This window comes from Phyllobates terribilis, unplaced genomic scaffold (assembly GCF_046119375.1).
Source record: "Phyllobates terribilis strain yellow unplaced genomic scaffold, ASM4611937v1 Scaffold_7__3_contigs__length_470593459, whole genome shotgun sequence".
NCBI classification, from domain to species: domain Eukaryota; kingdom Metazoa; phylum Chordata; class Amphibia; order Anura; family Dendrobatidae; genus Phyllobates; species Phyllobates terribilis.
In genome coordinates this window covers 187031024-187054835 of record NW_027362767.1, presented here as the reverse complement: position 1 = coordinate 187054835, position 23812 = coordinate 187031024, and the positions used below count along the sequence as shown (strand labels likewise).

General features: G+C 43.1%; 1 protein-coding gene across 2 annotated transcripts in view; it reads left to right on the top strand.

The window, feature by feature from the left end:
- PHKA1 (phosphorylase kinase regulatory subunit alpha 1) overlaps positions 1 to 18185 on the top strand; it is a 262039-nt gene extending 243854 nt beyond the window's left edge. The window contains exon 31 of one of the 2 annotated variants that reach the window (XM_073639602.1): positions 17645 to 18185. In XM_073639602.1, the coding sequence (XP_073495703.1) occupies positions 17645 to 17818 (174 nt within the window). In that variant the 3' untranslated portion in view covers positions 17819 to 18185. The remainder of the gene's footprint in view (positions 1 to 17644) is intronic. The other variant, XM_073639601.1, reaches the window with a different exon arrangement.
- Positions 18186 to 23812: the final 5627 nt, after the last annotated feature.

The window sequence follows — 23812 nt, the reverse complement described above, 5'->3', positions numbered from 1 at the left end:
ACTGGGGAAATGGTGTTGTAGGATGTGCATCCTCACACATCCTATAATACCAGAACGCGATGCTCAAAAATATTGGGACAGTCTCCTTATACACATAGTAACTTTGCCTCCAGGATCGGGACAATGACGGCGCCTGCGACCGGAGTAGCGCAGCATCGGACCTACTGGTTCCCAGGTGAGAGCACAGAACCACGATTCCTAACAGTCTCGTTCCATCCACCAACAGTTGCACCACAGTTTGTTCAGGAGTTGACTGATGCATGGTACCCCTCATCCCCCAATCCTGGTATGCATGGTACCCCTCAATCCTGGTATGCATGGTACCCCTCAGCCCCCAATCCTGGTATGTATGGTACCCCTCAGCCCCCAATCCTGGTATATGTGTGGCCCCCTTATTCTCCAATCCTGGTATGTGTGGCCCCCTCATCCCTCAATCCTGGTATGTGTGGTACCCCTCATCCCTCAATCCTGGTATGCGTGGTACCCCTCATCCCTCAATCCTGGTATGTGTGGCCCCCTCATCCCCTAATCCTGGTATGTGTGGCCCCCTCATCCCCCAATCCTGGTATGTGTGGCCCCCTCTTCCCCCAATCCTGGTATGTGTGGCACCCTCATCCCCCAATACTGGTATGTGGGGCCCCCTCATCCCCCAATCCTGGTATGTATGGCCCCCCTCATCCCTCAATCCTGGTTTGCATGGTCCCCTCATCCCTTTCACACTGTACACACATACAAAAAACACTTATACTCACTTTTCTTCCCTGTGCTCCAGCGTTGCGGCGTCCTGTTCTGCCGGGGGTAGGAGTGTGCCTATACCACGCTGTCCGGCGCCATTTTGCTAAAGACTCTGTGCAAATGTGTCTTCAGTAAAATGGCGCCGAATAGCGCTATGCGCATGCGCCGATTCTGAAGCCTTCACTCCGTCCCCGGTCTCCGGCCAGAAGAGAGGCGCTGTGGCAACGCTCCTCCCGGTCAGGTAAGTATGGCGCCAGAGATCGCAGTGTGCATTCAGTGTCTACGCATACCGTGATCTCCGGCGCCATACACTCCTCTTACCTGTAACAGCGCCATGCGTTCTTATGTCTGGAGCCAGACTGCGTGTCGCGCATGTGCAGTCTATAAAGGCTTTATTATAGATACGTTATATTATAGATGTGTGTGTAAGTGTATGTATGTGTATATATATTTTTATGTGTGTGTATATATATACACACACACACACACACACACACACACACACACACACACACACACACACACACACACACACACACACACACACACACACACACGGGAAAATAAGGATTTGATACGCTGCCGGTTTTGCAGTTTTTTCCCCTGCACAGAATGGAGAGGTCTGTAATGTTTATCGTAGGTCACCTCACCTGTGAGAGACAGAATCTAACAATAAAATCCAGAAAATCACATTGTAGGAATATTACAGAATTAATTTGCATTTTATTGCATGAAATAAGTATTTGATACAGTAGATAAACAGAACTTAATATTTGGTCCAGAAACCTTTGTTTGCAGTTACAGAGGTCAGACGTTTCCTGTAGTTCTTGATCAAGTTTGCGCACACTTCACCAGGGATTTTGGCCCCCTCCTCCATACAGATCTCCTCCAGATCTTTCAGGTTTCGGGGCTGTCGCTGGGCAACATTGAGTTTCAGCTCCCTCTTTAGTCGCCAGACTCTGTTTCGGGTCATTACCATGCTGGGAGACTCATAACCTTCTCCCATGCCTCCTTTGGATCACCAGATGGTCAAACTCTCTTCAGGTCATTGACCAGGTCCTCCTGTGTAGTTCTGGGCTGATTCCTGACCTTTCTCAGAGTCATCCTTGCCCCACGAGGCGAGATCCTGCATGGAGCCACAGACCGAGGAAGATTGACAGTCATCTTGTGTTTCTTCCATTTACTAATATTTGTGCCAACATTTGTTGCCTTCTCAACAAGCTTCTTGCCTATTGTCCTGTAGCCAATCCCAGCCTTGTGTAGGTCTACAGTTTTATTCCTGGTGTCCTTAGACAGTTGTTTGGTCTTCGCCATGGTGGAGAGGTTGGCGTGTGATTGATTGTGTGGACAGGCGTCTTTTATACAGGTAACAAGTTCAAACAGGTGCAATTAATACAGGTAATGAGTGCAGAGTAGGAGGCTTCTTAACCACTTCGCGCCAGATCCTGTTTTTGCCTTCGTGACCGGGCCAATTTTTTCAATTCTGACCACTGTCACTTTATGAAGTAATTACTCTGGAACGCTTCAACGGATTCCCCTGATTCTGAGATTGTTTTTTCGTGACATATTGTACTTCATGATAGTGGTAAAATTTCTTCGTTATCACTTGCGTTTATTTGAGAAAAAATCAGAAATTTGGCGAAAATTTAGAAAATTTTGCAATTTTCAAACTTTGAATTTTCATGCCCTTAAATCAGAGAGATCTGTCACACAAAAGAGTTAATAAATAACATTTCCCACATGTGTACTTTACATCAGCACAATTTTGGAAGCAAAATTTTTTTTTGTTAGGGAGCTATAAGGGTTAAAAGTTGACCAGCGATTTCTCATTTTTCCAACAAAATTTACAAAAACATTTTTTTAGGGACCACATCTTATTTGAAGTGACTTTGAGGGGTCTTTATGACAGAAAATACCCAAAAGTGACACCATTCTAAAAACTGCACCCCTCAAGGTGCTCAAACCACATTCAAGAACTTTATTAACCCTTCAGCTGCTTCACTGGAATTTTTGGAATGTGGAAGAAAACAATGAACATTTAACTTTTTTTCACAAAAATGTTACTTTAGACCCAATTTTTTTATTTTCACAGGGGTACCAGAAAAAATGGACTACACAATTTGGAGTGCAATTTCTCATGAGCACACAGATACCCCATATGTGGGGAAAAACCACTGTTTGGGCGCACTGCTGGGTTCGGAAGGGAAGGAGCGCCATTAGACTTTTTGAATGTAAAATTTGCTTGAATAATTAGCGGACGCCATGTTGCATTTGGGGAGCCCCTGATGTGCCTAAACAGTGGAAACCCCCACAAGTGACACCATTTTGGAAACTAGACCCCTTAGGGAACTTATCTAGATGTGTGGTGAGCACCTTGAACCCCCAGGTGCTTCACAGAAGTTTATAATATTGAGCTGTAAAAATAAAATTTTCACGTCTTTCATCCCTTAATTTTGCATTATCATAAGGGTAATAGGATAAATTGCACCATGAAATTTGTTGTGCAATTTCTCCTGAGTATGCCGATACCCCATATGTGGGGAAAAACCACTGCTTTGGTGTACGGCAGGGTTCGGAAGAGAAAGGAGCGCTATGTTGGCTGGGATAGGTTGCAGACACCATGTCACATTTGAAGAGTCGCTGACATGCAGAAACCCCCACAAGTGACCCCATTTTGTAAACTACACCTCTCAAGGAATTCATCTAGGGAAGTAGTGAGCATTTTTTAATTTTTTAATTTATACCATTGGGCAGTGAAAAAAGCATAATTATATTTTTACCACAAAAAAATGTTTTACCCTCAGATTTTACATTTTCACACAGGGCAATGGGTAAAAATGGTGCCGAAATGTGTCACAATTTCTTCTAAAAGTGGCAATACCCCATATGTGGCTGTATCGTACCGCTCAGCCATACGGCGAGATCTGGGGGGGACGGAGCGCTATTTGACAATTGGAGAACAAATTATTGTAGAATAGGCATTTGGATTTGGGAGCACAAAATTTTCTGTATTTCTTTTGGGGGGCAAGGGCCATTTCGCTTTTCCAGAGCCTTTCTGCTACCAGTAACTTGGAAGTCCCTTATATTTTTAACAGATGACGGACCTGAGTGGGGACTAGCTTTTTTTGAGGACTGAGTTGAAGCTTTTATTGGGAACATTTTACGTAACATTTATCCGGCGCTCTAGGCTGAGCACTTACATCGGGGTTTCCATCTAAATTTCCAAGTGATGTAATTCAGATGAAACCCCTGCGGGATCCATTCACTGTAATGAGGCAGCAGAGTTACTCTGGACTCCGTCTGGCCTCTGTTTAGCGGTGTCCTTTTTTTCAGAAGTGCACAAAACTGTGGCCAACCGCACTTTTATGCACGCCTAAAACAAATGACACCATGGGATCCCAGGCTAGACGGCGTCCACAGTGGCCTAGATCTGCCTCATTACAGGAAATCTTCCGTCATGGGTTCCGGCTGAATCACATATTTCAGAGATTTACACGGAAACTCTGGTGTAAGTGCTCAGCGCAGAGCACAGGATAAATGTGAGCAGAGCCTTACTGCGATCTTTGGGAGACATAATAAACAAATCAATAGCAGGTGAAGAATTGGTTTTATTTATTTTTTACGCCGTTCCTCGTGCGGTATAAGTGGTGAGATTACTTTATTCCTCAGGTCGGTGCGATTACAGCGATACCAGATTTATATCGGGTTTTTATGACTGACAGCTGTCACACACTGAGACACTTTTTTTTGCAAAATCTAGTTTTTGCATCGCCATATTTTGAGAGCTATCATTTTTCCATATTTCAGCCGACAGAGTCATGTTACAGCTTGTTTTTTGCGGGATGAGTTGACATTTTTATTGGTACCATTTTTGGGTACGTGACATTTTTTGATCGCTTTCTATTCCGTTTTTTGGAAGGTAAAATTAAAAAAAACCAACAATTCAGGAATTGTTTTTTGAGGTTTTTTTTATGCCGTTCTGCGTGTGGTAAAAGTGATCAGGCAGCTTTATTCTTCGGGTCAGTACGTTTACAGCGATACTACACTTACTGTATTTTTTTTTATGTTTTGGCGCTTTTACACAATAAAACAATTTTATAGAAAAAATATTTTTTTTGCATTGCTTTATTCTGAGAGCTATAACTTTTTTATTTTCGGCTGATGGAGCTGTATGGCGGCTTTTTTTGCGGAACAAGATGATGTTTTCAGCGGTACCATTTTTATTTCCATTTTGCTTTTTGATCGCATTTTTTTCCACTTTTTGTTTGGCGATATGATGAAAAAGCATAGTTTTTTGCTCTGTTTTTTATTTATTTTTATTACGGTGTGCACAGAAGGAGTTAATTAGTGTGGCAGTTTTATAGATCGGGTTGTTTCGGACGCGGCGATACCAAATATGTGTACTTTTTTTGTTTTTGCATAAATATACGGATTTATTGGTTTAATATTTTATTTTTTTTTATTTTGTGATATTTTTTTTAATAGTTTGAAAACATTTTTTTGACCTTTTTTTTACATTTTTACTTGGTCCCTGTATGGGACATTAATTTTTATTTTTCTGATCACTGATGTCATGCAATGTAATAGACATGTATTACATTACATGACATCTTTGCTGACTGTTTCACCGTCAGTGTCTCCAGCCGGGCTTCAGCTGCAGGCTGAGCCAGGCAGGACACCATATATGGCAGATCTGGAGGCGGTCATGTGACCTCCAGCTGCCATAACAACGGAAGGTCCTGGAAGCTATCAGGGGGCCGTCGGAGAGGTAAGTTGACGACCCCCTCTCCTCTCACTATCTTCTATATGCCGCGATCACTATAGATCGTGGCATATAGAAGATACCAAAGGGTTAACATCATTGGGACCTGATCCGATCAGGTCTCGATGATGTCCCCTATCAGAGCTATCGCTCTGCACCGGAACCACAGCGCTTGCAGGACCCTGGGGGCCCTGAGCGCTGCGGGACCACCCACCGTTTTTAAACGTCGGCGCTGCTCAGAGCCCAGGCAGCGCCGACGTTTATGTACAGTGGGCGGTCCTGAACCGGTTAAAGAAAAACTAACAGCTCTGTGAGAGCCAGAATTCTTGCTGGTTGGCAGGTTGACATTTCATGAAATAAAATGCAATTGAATTATGTAATAATCCTACAATGTGATTTTCTGGTTTTTATTTTTAGATTCTGTCTCTCACAGGTGAAGTGACCTACGATAAAAATTACTGACCTCTCCATTCTTTGTTAGTGGGAAACTTTCCCCACTGTACATGCATATGGTATGTATGGAGGTCCCTTCCAACTCATAAATTCTATGATTCTATACATAAATGCATACATACATATATAGCAGATAAAATATATATAACCTTGAAAAAGTATTCATACCCCGTGACCTTTTCCACATTTTTCACGCTAAACACGCAAACTTACAGTGGCTTGCAAAAGTATTTTCCCCCCTCCTTTGGCTTCTTACCTATTTTGTTACATTACAACCTTTTAAATATTTTTGTAATCTGATTTGTGTGTGATGCACCAGCACTAAATAATCTAAGTTGGTGAAATGAGAAAAATATAGGCATAAATTCAATTTATGGGATCAAATAACTAAAAATTAGCATGTACATGTATTCACCCCTTTTGCGATGAAGGCCCTAAACATTTCTGGCGCAAGCAATTACATTCTTAAGTCACATGCTTAGTGGAAGGAAGTCCCCCTGTGTACAATCTGATGTCACACGGCTGTTACTATATACACTTTACCTTTTCTGAAAGGCCACAGAGGCTGCAACACTATTAAGCAAGAGGCACCACTAACCAAACACCATGAAGACAAAGGAGATCTCCAAACAAGTCAGGGACAAAGTATATATCCCAATCTCTGATGATCCCACGGAGCACCATCAAATGGAAAAAATATGGTACCACAACAAACCTGTCAAGAGATGGCCACCCACCAAAACTCTCCGTCCAGGCAAGGAGGGCATTAATCAGAGAGGCTGCACAGAGACCAAAGGTAACCCTGAAGGAACAGCAGAGTTCCCAAGCAGAGACTGGAGTATCTGTCCATACGACCACAATAAGCCGTACACTCCATAGAGGTGGCCTTTATGGGAGAGTGGGTACAAAAAAGCCTTTACTTACACACAAAAAGTGTAAGGCTTGTTTTGAGTTTGCAAAAGACATGTGGGAGACTCCCCCCAAATGGAGGAAGGTGCTGTGGTCAGATGAGACCAAAACGTTTTGGCCATCAAGGTAAACGCCATGTTTAGCGCCAAACCAACACAGCTCACCACCCCAAGAGCACCATTCCCACAGTGAAACATAGTGATGGGAGCATCATGCTGTGAAAATGTTTTTCGTCAGCAGACACAGGGAAAATGGTCCGAGTCGATGGGAAGATGGATGGTGTGAAATACAGGGATATTCTTGAGCAAAACCTTTTTCGGTCTGCCAGTGATTTGAGATGGGGATGGAAGTTCACCTTCCAACAAGACACTGACCCAAAGCATACTGCTAAAGCAACACTCAAGTGGTTCAGGGGGAAACATTTAAATCTTTTGGAGGGGCCTAATCAAAGCTTAATTCTAATTGAGAATCTGTGGTCTGAATTGAAGATTGTTGTTCACCAGAGGAAATCATCTAAGTCCCCCTTCACATGTCCGTGTTTGCAGTATGTGTGTTTGCAGTATGATGCTGTTGTGTGACTAACCGGGAACAGGGGCTCCTATCCTGTCCGCATCACTAAGGGCACTCTATCTATCCCTGCTCCCCAGGTTGCTTCAGATGGCATAGATGCTCGGGCCCCATACCTTGCTGTTCTGAATCAGCCCTTATCTGTCTCCTCCTCCAACCAGGGAAGAGGGGAGGAATAGTGTATCTAAATACACCAACCAGACAAACAAGGAAGGACGTATACTGATAATATAAAATACCAAACACACAAAATATGCATTCACAGACAACAGCGGGATACACCGAAGGAATTAGGAAGGTGAAACAAAATTGCAAGACAATGGGACTATGCGCACAACCAAAACACCAAGCAACAGTCACAGAACTACTGTACTTAAACACCTCTACCGAACACCGAATCCTCCACTCCTCACCAGGCAGTACAAGACTTAACACTGGCAATGCAGATTGCCAGCGCAGAGACTATATAGGAGAGGGGAGTGGCTCGTACTGCTCAGCTGAGCACTTCCAAGACGGAAGCTACAGAGATTCAAAGCTGAGCAGATTAACTCCTGCACTGCTGAAAGAAACTAGCACCATTTAATAAGAGGAAAAAGTGCTGCTGTATTCTAGCTCCTCTGTCGTGGTACACCCGTAACAACGTGTGGTGTCCGTGTGCAAAACACGTAGACATGTCCTTTTTTTCCGGCAGCATGGATGAAATGCGTGCCACAGACGTGCACACGGATTACATCGGTGTGCCGACCATGTGACATGTACTGAAATAGAATGCAGAATAGAAATGAAAGTTTTTTTCGGTGTTAAAGATGTGGAAAGAGAGATCGTTAGCTATGAGGTACATAGATAGATGTCCGTGATTTATATAATCAGTGCTTTGCAGGTGCAGTTTATTGTACATGTATTCAGCTAATGGTTAAATAATTGCAAAAAATTGCGTGGGGTCCTCATTATTCTCAATAACCAGCCAAGAGAAAGCAGACAGCTGTGAGCTAGTCTTATTATTCTAGGAATGGGCCAATAACCATTGAGCTTAACAGCCTATTAAAATCTGTCCCCAGCTGTCTGCTTAACCTTTACTGGTTATTAAAAAGGGGGTACCAAAAAAAAAATTACGTGGGGTCCCCCCCTATTTTTAATAACCTGCAAAGGCTAAGTGGACAGCTGGGGGCTGATATTAATAAGCTGGAAAGGTCCATGGCTACTCAGGGTGGAAGGTGGAGAGGCACAAACCCTTCTAAACTGCTGTACTGTCACACTTGCGTCTGTTTTGCTCACAGCAACTTGTAATCGTTCTGCAGTGAGGGCAGAGCGGGTCTAACCATATGTCTCACAATTAAGAAGCCCAGAACAGACAAGGCACTCCTGTGGCTTGTATGTTTTTTAGTAGAGTAGCGGACGTCCGTTTTTCATTTGCAAAAAAAAAAAAAAAAATTATTTGCGTCGAGTATATTTTAACCCCTTAATAACATCTGACGTACTAATACGCGTCTGTGCCCTGGGACTTAAGAGCCAGACCCGTATTAGTACGTCATGGCGATCGCGCGCGCACACAGGCTGTGCGGGCGCGATCGCCGCCGGGTGTCAGCTGATTGTCATAGCTGACACCCGGTACTATGTGCAGGGAGCGGTCACGCACCGCTCCCAGCACATTAACCCCCGCGATGCCGCGATCGAAGTCGATCGAAGTCGATCGCGGCATTGCGGGGGCAAGGGGAGGTGATCGCCGATACTCACCTCCTCTTCCGGCTTCCAGCGCAGTCTGCAAAGGCTTCCCGGGTGTTGCCATGACGACCCGATGTCGTCATGACAACATCCGGGTCACCAGAGAGCAGGAAGATTGCTTGGACATGCGCAGTGCATCTCCAAGCAATCTTCACACTGTGCACTTCTGACAGCCTTCATGGCATAGGGATGGTGCTCCATTCCTGTGCCATGCAGGCGATCAGAAAAAAAAAAGTGAAAGTCCCAGAGTGGGACAAAGTAATAAAGTGTATAAACTGTGTGAAAGTGGAAAAAAAAAAAAAAAAAAAATGTGCAAAAATATTATAAAAAAATAAAAAAAATAATACACCAAAAATAAAAATATAATGTACCCATCAATAAATATTATTATAAAAAAAATAAAAAAAAAACAATAAAAGTACACATATTTGGTATCGCCGCGTCCGGAACAACCTGACCTATAAAACTGTCCCACTAGTTAACCCCTTCAGTGAACACGATAAAAAAAAAAAAAAAAAAACAAGCAAAAAACAATGCTTTATCACCATACTGCCAAACAAAAAGTGGAATAACACGCGATCAAAAAGACGCATATAAATAAAAATGATACCGCTGAAAACGTCATCTCGTCCCGCAAAAAACAAGCCGCCATATAGCTCCATCAGCCGAAAAATAAAAAAGTTATAGCTCTCAGAATAAAGCGATACTAAAAAATATTTTTTTCTATAAAATAGCTTTTATTGTGTATAAGCGCCAAAACATAGAAAAATTATACAAATGTGGTACCGCTGTAAACGTACTGACCCGAAGAGTAAAGCTGCCTCATCAATTTTACCACACGCGGAACAGAATAAAAAAAAAAAAAAAAAAACAATTCCTGAATTGTTGGTTTTTGTTTATTCTGCCTCCCAAAAATCGGAATAGAAAGCGATCAAAAAATGTCACGTGCCTGAAAATGGCACCAATAACAACGTCAAGTCATCCCGCAAAAAACGAGCCGTCACATGACTGTCTGCCAAAATTTGGAAAAATTATAGCTCTCAAAATATGGCGATGCAAAAACTAGATTTTACAAAAAATGCGTCTTTTAGTGTGTGACAGCTGTCAGTCATAAAAACCCCATATGATTCTGGCATTGCTGTAATCACACCGACCCGAAGAATAAAGTCGTCTAATCACTTATACCGCACAAGGAACGGCGTCAAAAATAAACTCTTGAGTTAGGATTGGGCTAGGGTTAGGGCTGGGTTTGGGGCTAGGGTTGTGCTGGGGCTAGGGTTGTGCTGGGGCTAGGGTTGTGCTGGGGCTAGGGTTGTGCTGGGGCTAGGGTTGTGCTAGGGTTAGGGCTGGGGTTGGGATTTTTTTCAAAAGTAAGAAAAAAAGATGACGATATGGCGACTAGTGTTGAGAGCAAGTGCTCGCTACTTGAGTTTGCATCGGGTGCTCTGGTATGCATTTAGTATCGTGGGTATTTGAGTGACATGCTCGAGTCTCTGCCCCATATGCTTCGCGGCCAAAAAACTTTACGGGGATTGCCTGCCATGCACGAGCGATCCCCGCATGGTTTTTTTTGGGTGTCTAATAACCGTGAAACATGCGGAGCAGGGACTCGAGCATGTCACTCGAGCACACGCTGTACATGGTGCATACCTGAGTACCCGATGCAAACTCAAGTAGCGAGCACTTGCGCTCAAGAATAATGAAAACTTATTCAATATGATGACCTAATGTAAACAAATAATGTGCCGTACCTCTGGGTTCAAAATGTTCACTATACACCTTAATAAAATCTTTGAAGGGTATAGTTTCCAAAATGGGGACACTTGTGGGGGAGCTCCACTGTTTAGGCACATCACGGGCTCTCCAAACGCGACATGGTGTCCGCTAACAAATTGAATGGAAAATCGGCTCAAATTGTTAGCGGACACCACATTGCGTTTGGAGAGCCCCTCTGTGCCCAAACTTTGGAGCTCCCCCACAAGTGACCCCATTTTGGAAACTAGACCCCCGAAGGCACCTTTCTAGATGCATAGTGAGCACTTGGAACCCCCAGGTGCTTCACAAATTGATTCGTAAAAATGAAAAAGTGAAAAAAAAAACACTTTTTCATTTTTATGAATCAATTTGTGAAGCACCTGGGGTTCCAAGTGCTCACTATGAATCTAGATAGGTGCCTTGGGGGGTCTAGTTTCCAAAATGGGGTCACTTGTGGGGGAGCTCCAATGTTTGGGCACACAGGGACTCTCTAAATGCAACATGGTATCCGCTAACAAATTAAATGGAAAATCGGCTCAAATTGTTAGCGGACACCACATTGCGTTTGGAGAGCCCCTCTGTGCCCAAACTTTGGAGCTCCCCCACAAGTGACCCCATTTTGGAAACTAGACCCCCCAAGGCACCTTTCTAGATGCATAGTGAGCACTTGGAACCCCCAGGTGCTTCACAAATTGATTCGTAAAAATGAAAAAGTGAAAAAAAAAACACTTTTTCATTTTTATGAATCAATTTGTGAAGCACCTGGGGTTCCAAGTGCTCACTATGAATCTAGATAGGTGCCTTGGGGGGTCTAGTTTCCAAAATGGGGTCACTTGTGGGGGAGCTCCAATGTTTGGGCACACAGGGACTCTCCAAATGCAACATGATATCCGCTAACAAATTGTCGGCTCAAATTGTTAGCGGATATCATGTTGCATTTGGAGAGTCCCTGTGTGCCCAAACATTGGAGCTCCTCCACAAGTGACCCCATTTTGGAAACTAGACCCCCCAAGGCACCTATCTAGATGCATAGTGAGCACTTGGAACCCCTAGGTGCTTCACAAATTAATTCGTAAAAATGAAAAAGTGTTTTTTTTTTCACTTTTTCATTATTACGAATCAATTTGTGAAGCACCTGGGGGTTCCAAGTGCTCACTATGCATCTAGAAAGGTGCCTTGGGGGGTCTAGTTTCCAAAATGGGGTCACTTGTGGGGGAGCTCCAAAGTTTGGGCACAGAGGGGCTCTCCAAACGCAATGTGGCGTCCGCTAACAATTTGAGCCGATTTTCCATTCAATTTGTTAGCGGATACCATGTTGCATTTAGAGAGTCCCTGTGTGGCCAAACATTGGAGCTCCCCCACAAGTGACCCCATTTTGGAAACTAGACCCCCCAAGGCACCTATCTAGATGCATAGTGAGCACTTGGAACCCCTAGGTGCTTCACAAATTAATTCGTAAAAATGAAAAAGTGTTTTTTTTTTCACTTTTTCATTATTACGAATCAATTTGTGAAGCACCTGGGGGTTCCAAGTGCTCACTATGCATCTAGAAAGGTGCCTTGGGGGGTCTAGTTTCCAAAATGGGGTCACTTGTGGGGGAGCTCCAAAGTTTGGGCACAGAGGGGCTCTCCAAATGCAATGTGGCGTCCGCTAACAATTTGAGCCGATTTTCCATTCAATTTGTTAGCGGATACCATGTTGCATTTAGAGAGTCCCTGTGTGCCCAAACATTGGAGCTCCCCCACAAGTGACCCCATTTTGGAAACTAGACCCCCCAAGGCACCTATCTAGATGCATAGTGAGCACTTGGAACCCCTAGGTGCTTCACAAATTGATTCGTAAAAATGAAAAAGTGTTTTTTTTTTCACTTTTTCATTATTACGAATCAATTTGTGAAGCACCTGGGGGTTCCAAGTGCTCACTATGCATCTAGAAAGGTGCCTTGGGGGGTCTAGTTTCCAAAATGGGGTCACTTGTGGGGGAGCTCCAAAGTTTGGGCACAGAGAAGCTCTCCAAACGCAATGTGGTGTCCGCTAACAATTTGAGCCGATTTTCCATTCAATTTGTTAGCGGATACCATGTTGCATTTAGAGAGTCCCTGTGTGCCCAAACATTGGAGCTCTCCCACAAGTGACCCCATTTTGGAAACTAGACCCCCCAAGGCACCTATCTAGATGCATAGTGAGCAGTTGGAACCCCCAGGTGCTTCACAAATTGATTCATAAAAATGAAAAAGTGTTTTTTTTTTCACTTTTTCATTGTTACGAATCAATTTGTGAAGCACCTGGGGGTTCCAAGTGCTCACTATGCATCTAGATAGGTGCCTTGGGGGGTCTAGTTTCCAAAATGGGGTCACTTGTGGGGGAGCTCCAATGTTTGGGCACACAGCAGCTCTCCAAACGCAACATGGTGTCGCTAACAATTTGAGCCAATTTTGCGTTAAATTTGTTAGCGGACACCATGTTGCATTTAGAGAGCCGCTGTGTGCCCAAATATTGGAGCTCCGCCACAAGTGACCCCATTTTGGAAACTAGACCACCCAAGGCACCTATCTAGATGCATAGTGAGCACTTGGAACCCTCAGGTGCTTCACAAATTGATTCATACAAATGAAAAAGTGTTTTTTTTTTCACTTTTTCATTGTTACGAATCAATTTGTGAAGCACCTGGGGGTTCCAAGTGCTCACTATGCATCTAGATAGGTGCCTTGGGGGGTCTAGTTTCCAAAATGGGGTCACTTGTGGGGGAGCTCCAATGTTTGGGCACACAGGGACTCTCTAAATGCAACATGGTGTCCTCTAACAAATTTAACGGAAAATCGGCTCAAATTGTTAGCGACACCATGTTGCGTTTGGAGAGCCGCTGTGTGCCCAAACATTGGAGCTCCCCCACAAGTGACCCCATTTTGGAAACTAGACCCCCCAAGGCACCTATCTAGATGCATTGTGAGCACTTGGAACACTCAGGTGCTTCACAAATTGATTCATAAAAATGAAAAAGTGTTTTTTTTTTCACTTTTTCATTGTTACGAATCAATTTGTGAAGCACCTGGGGGTTCCAAGTGCTCACTATGCATCTAGAAAGGTGCCTTGGGGGGTCTAGTTTCCAAAATGGGGTCACTTGTGGGGGAGCTCCAAAGTTTGGGCACACATGGGCTCTCCAAACACAACATGGCGTCCACTAATTATTCAAGCAAATTTTACAATCAAAAAGTCAAATAGCGCTCCTTCCCTTCCGAGCCCTGCCGTGCGCCCAAACAGTATTTTTTCCCCAAATATTGGGTATCTGCGTGCCCAGGGGAAATTGCACAACAAATTTTGGGGTCCATTTTTTCTTGTTACCCCTGTGAAAATAAAAAAAATTGGGTCTAAATTAACATTTTTGTGAAAAAAGTTAAATGTTCATTTTTTTCTTCCACATTCAAAAAATTCCTGTGAAGCACCTGAAGGGTTAATAAAGTTCTTGAATGTGGTTTTGAGCACCTTGAGGGGTGCAGTTTTTAGAATGGTGTCACTTTTGGGTATTTTCTGTCATAAAGACCTCTCAAAGTGACTTCAAATGTGATGTGGTCCCTAAAAAAATGGTTTTGTAAATTTTGTTGGAAAAATGAGAAATCGCTGGTCAACTTTTAACCCTTATAGCTCCCTAACAAAAAAAAATTTTGGTTCCAAAATTGTGCTGATGTAAAGTAGACATGTGGGAAATGTTATTTATTAACTCTTTTGTGTGACATATCGCTCTGATTTCAGGGCTTAAAAATTCAAATTTTGAAAATTGCAAAATTTTCAAAATTTTCACCAAATTTCTGTTTTTTTCACAAATAAACGCAAGTGATATCGAAGAAATTTTTCCACAATCATGAAGTACAATATGTCACGAAAAAACAATCTCAGAATCAGGGGGATCCGTTGAAGCGTTCGAGAGTAATTACCTCATAAAGTGACAGTGGTCAGAATTGTAAAAATTGGCCCGGTCATTAACGTGCAAACCACCCGCGGGGCTTAAGGGGTTAAGCAAGTGCATTAGGGGAGCGTACGGTGTGGTGTTGGTGACGTCCCTTTTTCTTAGCACCGGGTAAATTTATAGGTATAGCATTAGTGTAATGAATGTCACTGTAATTTATTTTTTTTACATCTATTTTCTTCTAATTATTTCTTCTACATTTTTACTTTTTTTTTTCCTCTACTTTTTTATCTGTACTTTTTATAATAGCACCCCTTACAAAAGCTCCACACAATACACATGTAAAATCACCACATACACATCCCCGGTGTTTTGAAAAATAAAATAAAAATAGCCCATTCGTCAAGAAGATGCTATTCACCAGAGGAGGCGTACTCTTTCCTTGCTTCCGACACGGATTCAGGCAGTGAGGAAGATCCCACGTTCCTCTATTTCTCCTCCTCATCTAGTGAGGAGGGACCCCCAGCAAGGCGTCCTAGGACCCAGCCAACCCCTACAGCAATTGATCTCATATAGACTGCGCCCCCCGAAAATTATCAGCCTGTAATTCCGGATTTCATTGACAACTCAGGAATCCAATTTGATGTTACAGGCCTCACTGAAATTGACGACTTTAAATTATTTTTCAGCGGTGGCCCAGACAAACTTGTATGCCCAATCATTTTTCACCCAAAATCCAACATAGTCATTCGCCAGATGGACTACTTGTAAATGCAGCAGACATTTTGGGGCATTGTGCTGCATGTGGGCATAATCAAAAAAAGAGATTTTCGGCAATATTGAAGTACTGATGTTCTCTACAGCACATTGGTATTCTGTATGGCCATGACAAGGACATGATTTGAAGCGATCCAAAGATATTTACATTCTTGTGATAATGCGCAGTGTCCTCCCCGAGACGATCCCATCTTTGATCATCTATATAAAATTCGGCCAGTAGTTGACCACTTCAGCACCAAGGGACATCGCTATAGATGAATCTCTGGTTCATTTCAAAGGAAGGCTAAAATTTCGACAATACCTGTTCAGTAAGAAAGGGCAAGGTACAGAATTAAAATGTACAAGCTGTGTGAGAGTACCTCAAGGTACACCCACATATTTAGGGTCTACGAAGTGAATGACACCCTGAATGCCACCTCTTGACCACCATACACCGTGACAACAGCTCCTTTGTCTCTGTCTGAGGTACCACAACACAAGTCCCAAAGCTAGATTGTATCTTGGATTACAATAAGTACATGGGGGGGGGGGGTGTAGATCTCTCAGATCGAGTCCTCAAACCAGTATGGTACAAAAAATTGGCCACGCACATTTTACAGATGGCAATGTTCAATGCTTTTGTGTTGTTTCAATCTGTAGGCAATACGGGGACCTTCCTTCAGTTTCAGGAGGTAGTCATCAAGGCAATAATGTTTGGCACTTAGGAAGGTGAGGGTCCCAGTGCTTCTGAAACTGATCGTGCCCGTATTATGCCAGGTCAACATTTTCCAGGAGAGGTTCCCCAAACTGCGAGGAAGGGAAGATCACAAAAACAGTGCAGAGTATACTCCAAGAGGGGAATCGGAAGAGACACAATTTACCATTGTGAAACCTGCCCTGAGAAACCTGGCCTTCGCATTAAGTATTGCTTCAAAGCGTACCACACATCCACAAATTAATAACATTTGTTTTTACCCTGTTGACCAACATACTTTTATATTCTGATGTACTCCGCACAATTTACACATGCCACCACGTTATACATTCATACACCAGTAAAACCAAAAGCATTATAATCATGATTATAAAACTATGTCGCTAGATAAATTTCTTGAGTCTAGTTTCCAAAATGGGGTCACTTGTGGGAAATTTCCACTGTTTCGGCACTTCAGGGTCTCTCGAAACATAACGTAACGCCCACAGACCATTCCATCAAAGTCTGCATTCCAAAACGTCACTTCTTCCCTTCTGAACCCTGCGGGGCCCCCAAACAGTGTTTTTCCTACACATATGGGGTATCCACGTACTCAGGAGAAATTGCTCAACAACATTTGGGTCAATTTTCTCCTGTTACCCTTGTCAAAATAAAGAAATTTTGGCTAAAAGATCATTTTTGTGGAAAAAAAATTTTTTTTTTTCACAATTCAACGTTAGAATTTTCTGTGACGCACCTGGGGTTCAAGGTGCTTAACATACATATAGATAAATTCATTGGGTCTAGTTTCTAAAATGGTGTCACTTGTGGGGGATTTCCACTGTTTAGGCACCTCAAGGGCTCTTCAAATGCAACATGGCGTCCGCTCTCAATTCCAGCCAATTTTGAGCTAAAAAAGTAAAATGGTGCTTCTTCCCTTCTGAGCCCTGCCGTGCGCCCAAACAGTGGTTTTCCCTCACATATGGGGTATCAGCGTGTTCAGGAGAAATTGCACAACAGCTTTTGGGGTCCATATTCTCCTGTTACCCTTGTGAAAATTAACAATTTGAGGCTAAAATATCATTTTTGCGACTAAAAAGTAAAATGTTCATTTTTTTTCCCTCCACATTCCATTAATTCCTGTGAAGCAGCTGAAGGGTTAATAAACTTCTTGAATGTGGTTTTGAGCACCTTGAGGGGTGCAGTTTTTAGAATGGTGTCACTTTTTGGGTATTTTCTGTCATAGAGACCCCTCAAAGTGACTTCAAATGTGATGTGGTCCCTAAAAAAATGATTTTGTAAATTGTCATCTAAAGTCATGCACAAACAAAATGTGTTCTCTTTTTGGACTTTACAACTTGGTTTCCTTTTTTTCTTGTTTGCAGAAAGCGCTTGGTGCGGATGATGCCATGTTGAAAATTGATCCTGAAACTGGAATTTGCGCCTTGCTGTATGACAGTGCACCCAGCGGACGTTTTGGCACGATGACGTACCTTTCCAAATCAGTGGCAATAACACTACAGGATTCCCTCCCGCACGGGGGTTGCACCATGCAGTGACCCCAGAGCGGATGAACCTGTATCATTTCATGATGATTACTTCTGGAAGCATTGCAGCTCACGGCCACAAGTCCTATAAAAGGTTTACAGTTTATTTAAGATAGAAGATGGTGTAGATGGTTTATGGATTTATGCATTGTACTGATTTTGTTATCATGCAGTTAATAAAATATAGACTTAATTTTGTGAAATATTTCTCTTGTAAAAATGTCCCTCCTACATTTCTACAGGGTTTTATTTTAATTTAATTTAAACAATTAAGCACGACCTTTTTTATAGCAGATGCCAACCACTAGTCTAAACATGCACTACCATCATGCTGCAATGATTCATGGAATTCTAGTTTAAGGGAAATATTTTATTTATGCCTGAAGTTGCTTCCCCATAACAGAATTACTCTTACAGGGAATCTGTCCCCCCCTGGGAGATATCAGACCTCTAATATGGGGATACAGGTGATCTTGTGTGCAGGCGCCGGGGAGTCACTGTGTCCCCGGCGCCTGCGCACAAGATCACTACTGGGAAAACTATAGCCGTGAGAAAAAAAAAGTGCGCCTTGCGGTATAGGTGATTTGCGTATGTGCGGGATCAGAAAAATGAGACTGCACGTCACAGGGACGTGAGGGGGAGGGGGACAGGGGACATTGAAATTCACTAAGTAGGCGAAGATTTCTTCCCATCCCCGCTGGCAAGTATGAGAAAACTGATTTTAATGAAGAGATTTCAAAGCAACCAGACCTGTAATATGGGGCATACAGGTATGTATAGATTTACATTTCTATCACCTGTATCCCCATATTAGAGGTCAGATATCTCCCAGGGGGGACAGATGAATATCTTAAAGGACCTATCAACTCTCCTTACTCTTCTGGTTTAGTAAATACATGCTATTCCCAATATGATTGGTAACTCTCAGTTCTTAATAAATTTAGAGGAATACAATAAAAATAGAACATCAGATGACTTTAAGAAAAAAAATGTTCCAAAATGGTTACTTTGTGGAGAATACAATTATTTAGTTACATAAAAGAATCAAGACATCAGCCTGCCTTTACCATTACGTTGCACTTTGTTTATTTTAATGGAGTTTTATAAAAGTTCTCGGTTATGTTGACTTTGAGCTTCTGGAGGACAAGGTTGACCTCTCTGGCTGCTGCACTTGCACCTGCGTGTACTTCTATTTGATGGATTTTGCTGTTAGTTGAGTAGCTTGTACCTCTTATTGTAATTTAACCGAATTAAAGGGTTATTCTGAAGTTGTCTCTTGAGCAGCTCGCAGCTTTCCATCTCCTTACTTGTTTGTGGCAGGGCGGGCTCTCCTCCTCGAGAGACAGTCGGGCTCTCCTCCTCGAGAGACAGTCGGGCTCTCCTCCTCGAGAGACAGTCGGGCTCTCCTCCTCGAGAGACAGTCGGGCTCTCCTCCCCGAGAGACAGTCGGGCTCTCCTCCTCGAGAGACAGTCGGGCTCTCCTCCTCGAGAGACAGTCGGGCTCTCCTCCTCGAGAGACAGTCGGGCTCTCCTCCTCGAGAGACAGTCGGGCTCTCCTCCTCGAGAGACAGTCGGGCTCTCCTCCTCGAGAGACAGTTCTGGTGGGAAACGGAGCTGTAGAATTAGTATTTTTCATCAGTATATGCAAGCAAAATTCAGGAGTGGAACAATCAGAGGAAAAGTGTAGTCGAAACGTGGACCACATCTGCATTTTTCATCCACTCCTGCTTTTGGCTAAGGGTGCTTTCACATTGCGCTTTTCTCCTCGTTCGTGAGTCTCGTTCCCCCAAAATACTGAACTTGTGAATGTGGCCTTAGTAGGAATATAAAGCTCCGCACAACACATTCAGTTGCATTCAGTGGTTTGTTCTGGAGTCTGCACTGTTGTCACTAGATTTACACACAGAGATAACTGAGCATTTACTCAAGCAGCCACTCCGGTCACAGGGCTGAGGTTAGGACGAGTGTTGTGCAGGCAGTCCATGCCGGGGGCTGATGATTACCAAAGATTTGCGGCAGCAGCTTGTCAAAAGTAGAGAGGGAGGTGACTGCTAACTGCTGGATAGAAATCATTGGACTGGAGAGTGCTGGCTGGGATAGTAGGAGATAAAGGGAAGGTGCCATAAAATAAAATAGTTTTCAACAATTGAAAAAATGTAAAGTATTAATGTTTTAATTTTTTTTTAAATATCATTTGTTTTTAATGAAGTAAAATATGAAAAATAATTTAAAAAGGTTTGGTATTTCCACTTTTAAACACTAGGGAGAGCAGCTGCTGAAATTTGCCATGAAAACCTAGTGTACAATTAGCTCGCCTTACGGCTGCAGTAAAGGTGGGCGGGACCTGCTCTCCTGTGTGTGATGTCACTCCCCTCCTCCCCTTCTGGGTGTTTGTAACAGGGTAAGAGCGGATGAAGTGTGGGATCGCAGGGTGGAGCCATTTTGTTGGTGACTGGCAGTGATACTGACAAGTACAGTGTCACAGAGGACGGCCGGCAGCACCGATTCTGTTAGTGCTGCTCGCTGTATCATAAGCTGGGGTTAGATATGTGGAGTGTATCACGTGTGCGATTAGATACACTTAGAGTAACATGCTAGGATTAGATACAGGGCTAAGTGTAGTTTATCACATGATGGGATTAGATATTAAGCTCAGCAGAGTATATCACACAGGATAGGATTAGATATGGAGGACTAGATATGGTGTAATGTATGACACTCAGTAGCATAGCTACCGGGGGGGGTCAGAAAGGGCGATTGCCCCAGGCCCTGTGTTCTGAGGGGCCCACCTGGACCTACGCTACTGTAAACTGTCGGCGTGCGCCAATACAGTTTAACTCTGCAGCAGAGCAGGGAGACATGATCTTCCTGCATTGCCACGTGGCCATTTAGGGACCCATGTGCGGGGTATGGCCCAGCATCGGACCCCCTGCTCGTCATTGCTCAACTGTATCAACTGGATGCCAATACAATTGAAAGCAATGATGAGTGAGGGAGCGTGACACTCCCATCAATCCCTCTGCGTCTGACATCACTGACAGCAGGACCGATGATGTCACTACATGGCGCCCTCTGTGCTGAGATGTGCAGGCACAGGGAGCAGTGGGCGAAAGAGGAGGAGAGGTGAGTATTGTGTGTATGTACAGTACAGACCAAAAGTTTGGACACACCTCATTTAAAGATGTTTCTGTATTTTCATGACTATCAAAATTTTACATTCACACTGAAGGCATCAAAACTATGAATTACCACATGTGGAATTATATACTTAACAAAAAAGTGTGAAAAAACTGAAAATATGTCTTATATTCTAGGTTCTTCAAAGTAGCCACCTTTTGCTTTGATGACTGCTTTGCACACTCTTAGCATTCTCTTGATGAGCTTCAAGAGGTAGTCACCGGAAATGGTCTTCACTTCACAGGTGTGCCCTGTCAGGTTTAATAAGTGGGATTTCTTGCCTTATAAATGGGGTTGGGACCATCAGTTGTGTTGTGCAGAAGTCTGGTGGATACACAGCTGATAGTCCTACTGAATAGACTGTTAGCTGCTTTTTTCTTGCCATTATACAAATTCTAAGTAAAGAAAAACGAGTGGCCATCATTACTTTAAGAAATGAAGGTCAGTCAGTCTGAAAAATTGGGAAAACTTTGAATGTGTCCCCAAGTGCAGTTGCAGAAACCATCAAGCGCTACAAAGAAACTGGCTTACATGAGGACCGCCCCAGGAAAGGAAGACCAAGAGTCACCTCTGCTTCTGAGGATAAGTTTATCTGAGTCACCAGCCTCAGAAATTGCAGGTTAACAGCAGCTCAGATTAGAGACCAGGTCAATGCCACACAGAGTTCTAGCAGCAGACACATCTCTACAACAACTGTTAAGAGGAGACTTTGTGGCCTTCATGGTAAAATAGCTGCTAGGAAACCACTGCTAAGGACAGGCAACAATAAGAGACTTGTTTGGGCTAAAGAACACAAGGAATGGACATTAGACCAGTGGAAATCTGTGCTTTCGTCTGATGAGTCCAAATTTGAGATCTTTGGTTCCAACCACCGTGTCTTTGTGCGACGCAGAAAAGGTGAACGGATGGACTCTACATGCCTGGTTCCCACCGTGAAGCATGATGGAGGAGGTGTGATGGTGTGGGGGGGCTTTGATGGTGACACTGTTGGGGATTTATTCAAAATTGAAGGCATACTGAACCAGCATGGCTACCACAGCATCTTGCAGCGGCATGCTATTCCATCCGGTTTACGTTTAGTTGGACCATCATTTATTTTTCAACAGGACAATGACCCCAAACACACCTCCAGGCTGTGTAAGGGCTATTTGACCAAGAAGGAGAGTGATGGGGGGCTACGCCAGATGACCTGGCCTCCACAGTCACCAGACCTGAACCCAATTGAGATGGTTTGGGGTGAGCTGGACCGCAGAGTGAAGGCAAAAGGGCCAACAAGTGCTAAAGCATCTCTGGGAACTCCTTCAAGATTGTTGGAAGACCATTTCCGGTGACTACCTCTTGAAGCTCATCAAGAGAATGCCAAGAGTGTGCAAAGCAGTCATCAAAGCAAAAGGTGGCTACTTTGAAGAACCTAGAATATAAGACATATTTTCAGTTGTTTCACACTTTTTTGTTAAGTATATAATTCCACATGTGTTAATTCATAGTTTTGATGCCTTCAGTGTGAATGTACAATTTTCATAGTCATGAAAATACAGAAAAATCTTTAAATGAGAAGGTGTGTCCAAACTTTTGGTCTGTCTGTATGTATGTGTATATATATATATTATCTGTTGACCTATCTAATTATCTATCTAAGATAGATAATAGATAGATATATGGATATATAGATAGATAATAGATTGATAGATATATGGATAAATCGATTTATAGATAGATAATAGTTAGATATATGGATATATAGATATATTGATAGATAATAGATATATGGATAGATATAATAAGAAAACCAACCAACACATCCTAAGTGTGAACAGGTGCGAGCTGCAGAACATAGTAACATAGTTTGTAAAGCCGAATAAAGACTTGCGTCCATCAAGTTCGACCTGTTAGTTCTGTAATTGCTAAAGTTGATCCAGAGGAGGCAAAAACCCCAAATGATTTGGCCAATCTTCACCTGAGGAAAAATTCCCTCCCGACTCTGAAACCAGCAGTCAGAATAAATCCCTGTATCAACCTACTATTTTATTTTATTTTTAAGTATACGCTGAAATCTGCCTGGTATCTAGAAATGCATCCAGTCCCCACTTGAACTGGTGTAGTGAATCCGACATTACCGTCTCCTCACTCAGTGAATTCCATATTCTCACTGCTCTTACCGTAAAGAACCCCTTCCTATGCTGGTGCTGAAACCTTTTCTCTTCCAGTCTTAGTGAGTGCCCTCTTGTTACCGTAATATCCCTCATTTTGAACAAATCCCGGGCAAGATCTCTATACTGTCCCCTAACATATTTGTACACATTTATTATGTCCCCCCTCAACCTTCTCTTTTCCAGGCTGAATAGTCCTAGTTTTGCCAACCTCTCTGGGTATTGCAGTCCCTCCATTCCCCTTATTAATTTTGTTGCCCTCCTTTGTACCTTTTCAAGCTCATTTATATCCTTTCTATATATTGGGGCCCATAACTGAGCACAGTATTCCAAGTGTGGTCTGACCAGTGCTTTGTACAGTGGAAGAACAATGTTCTCATCCTTTGCAGCTATACGTCTTCTGATACATCCCATTACCCTGTTTGCCCTTACAGCAGCCGCCTGACTTTGGGCACTCCAATTTAGTTTGCTATCAATCAAGATGCCCAAGTCCTTCTCCATCTCTGAATTCCCCAATGATTTCCCATTCAGTGAGTACTGGTGACTTCCATTTTTCCTTCCCATATGTATGACCTTACATTTCTCCTCATTAAACCTCATTTGCCATTTAATGCTCCACCTACCCAGCTTATCCAAATCCCTCTGTAGGTCTGCACTGTCCTCTTTTGTATTAATTGTT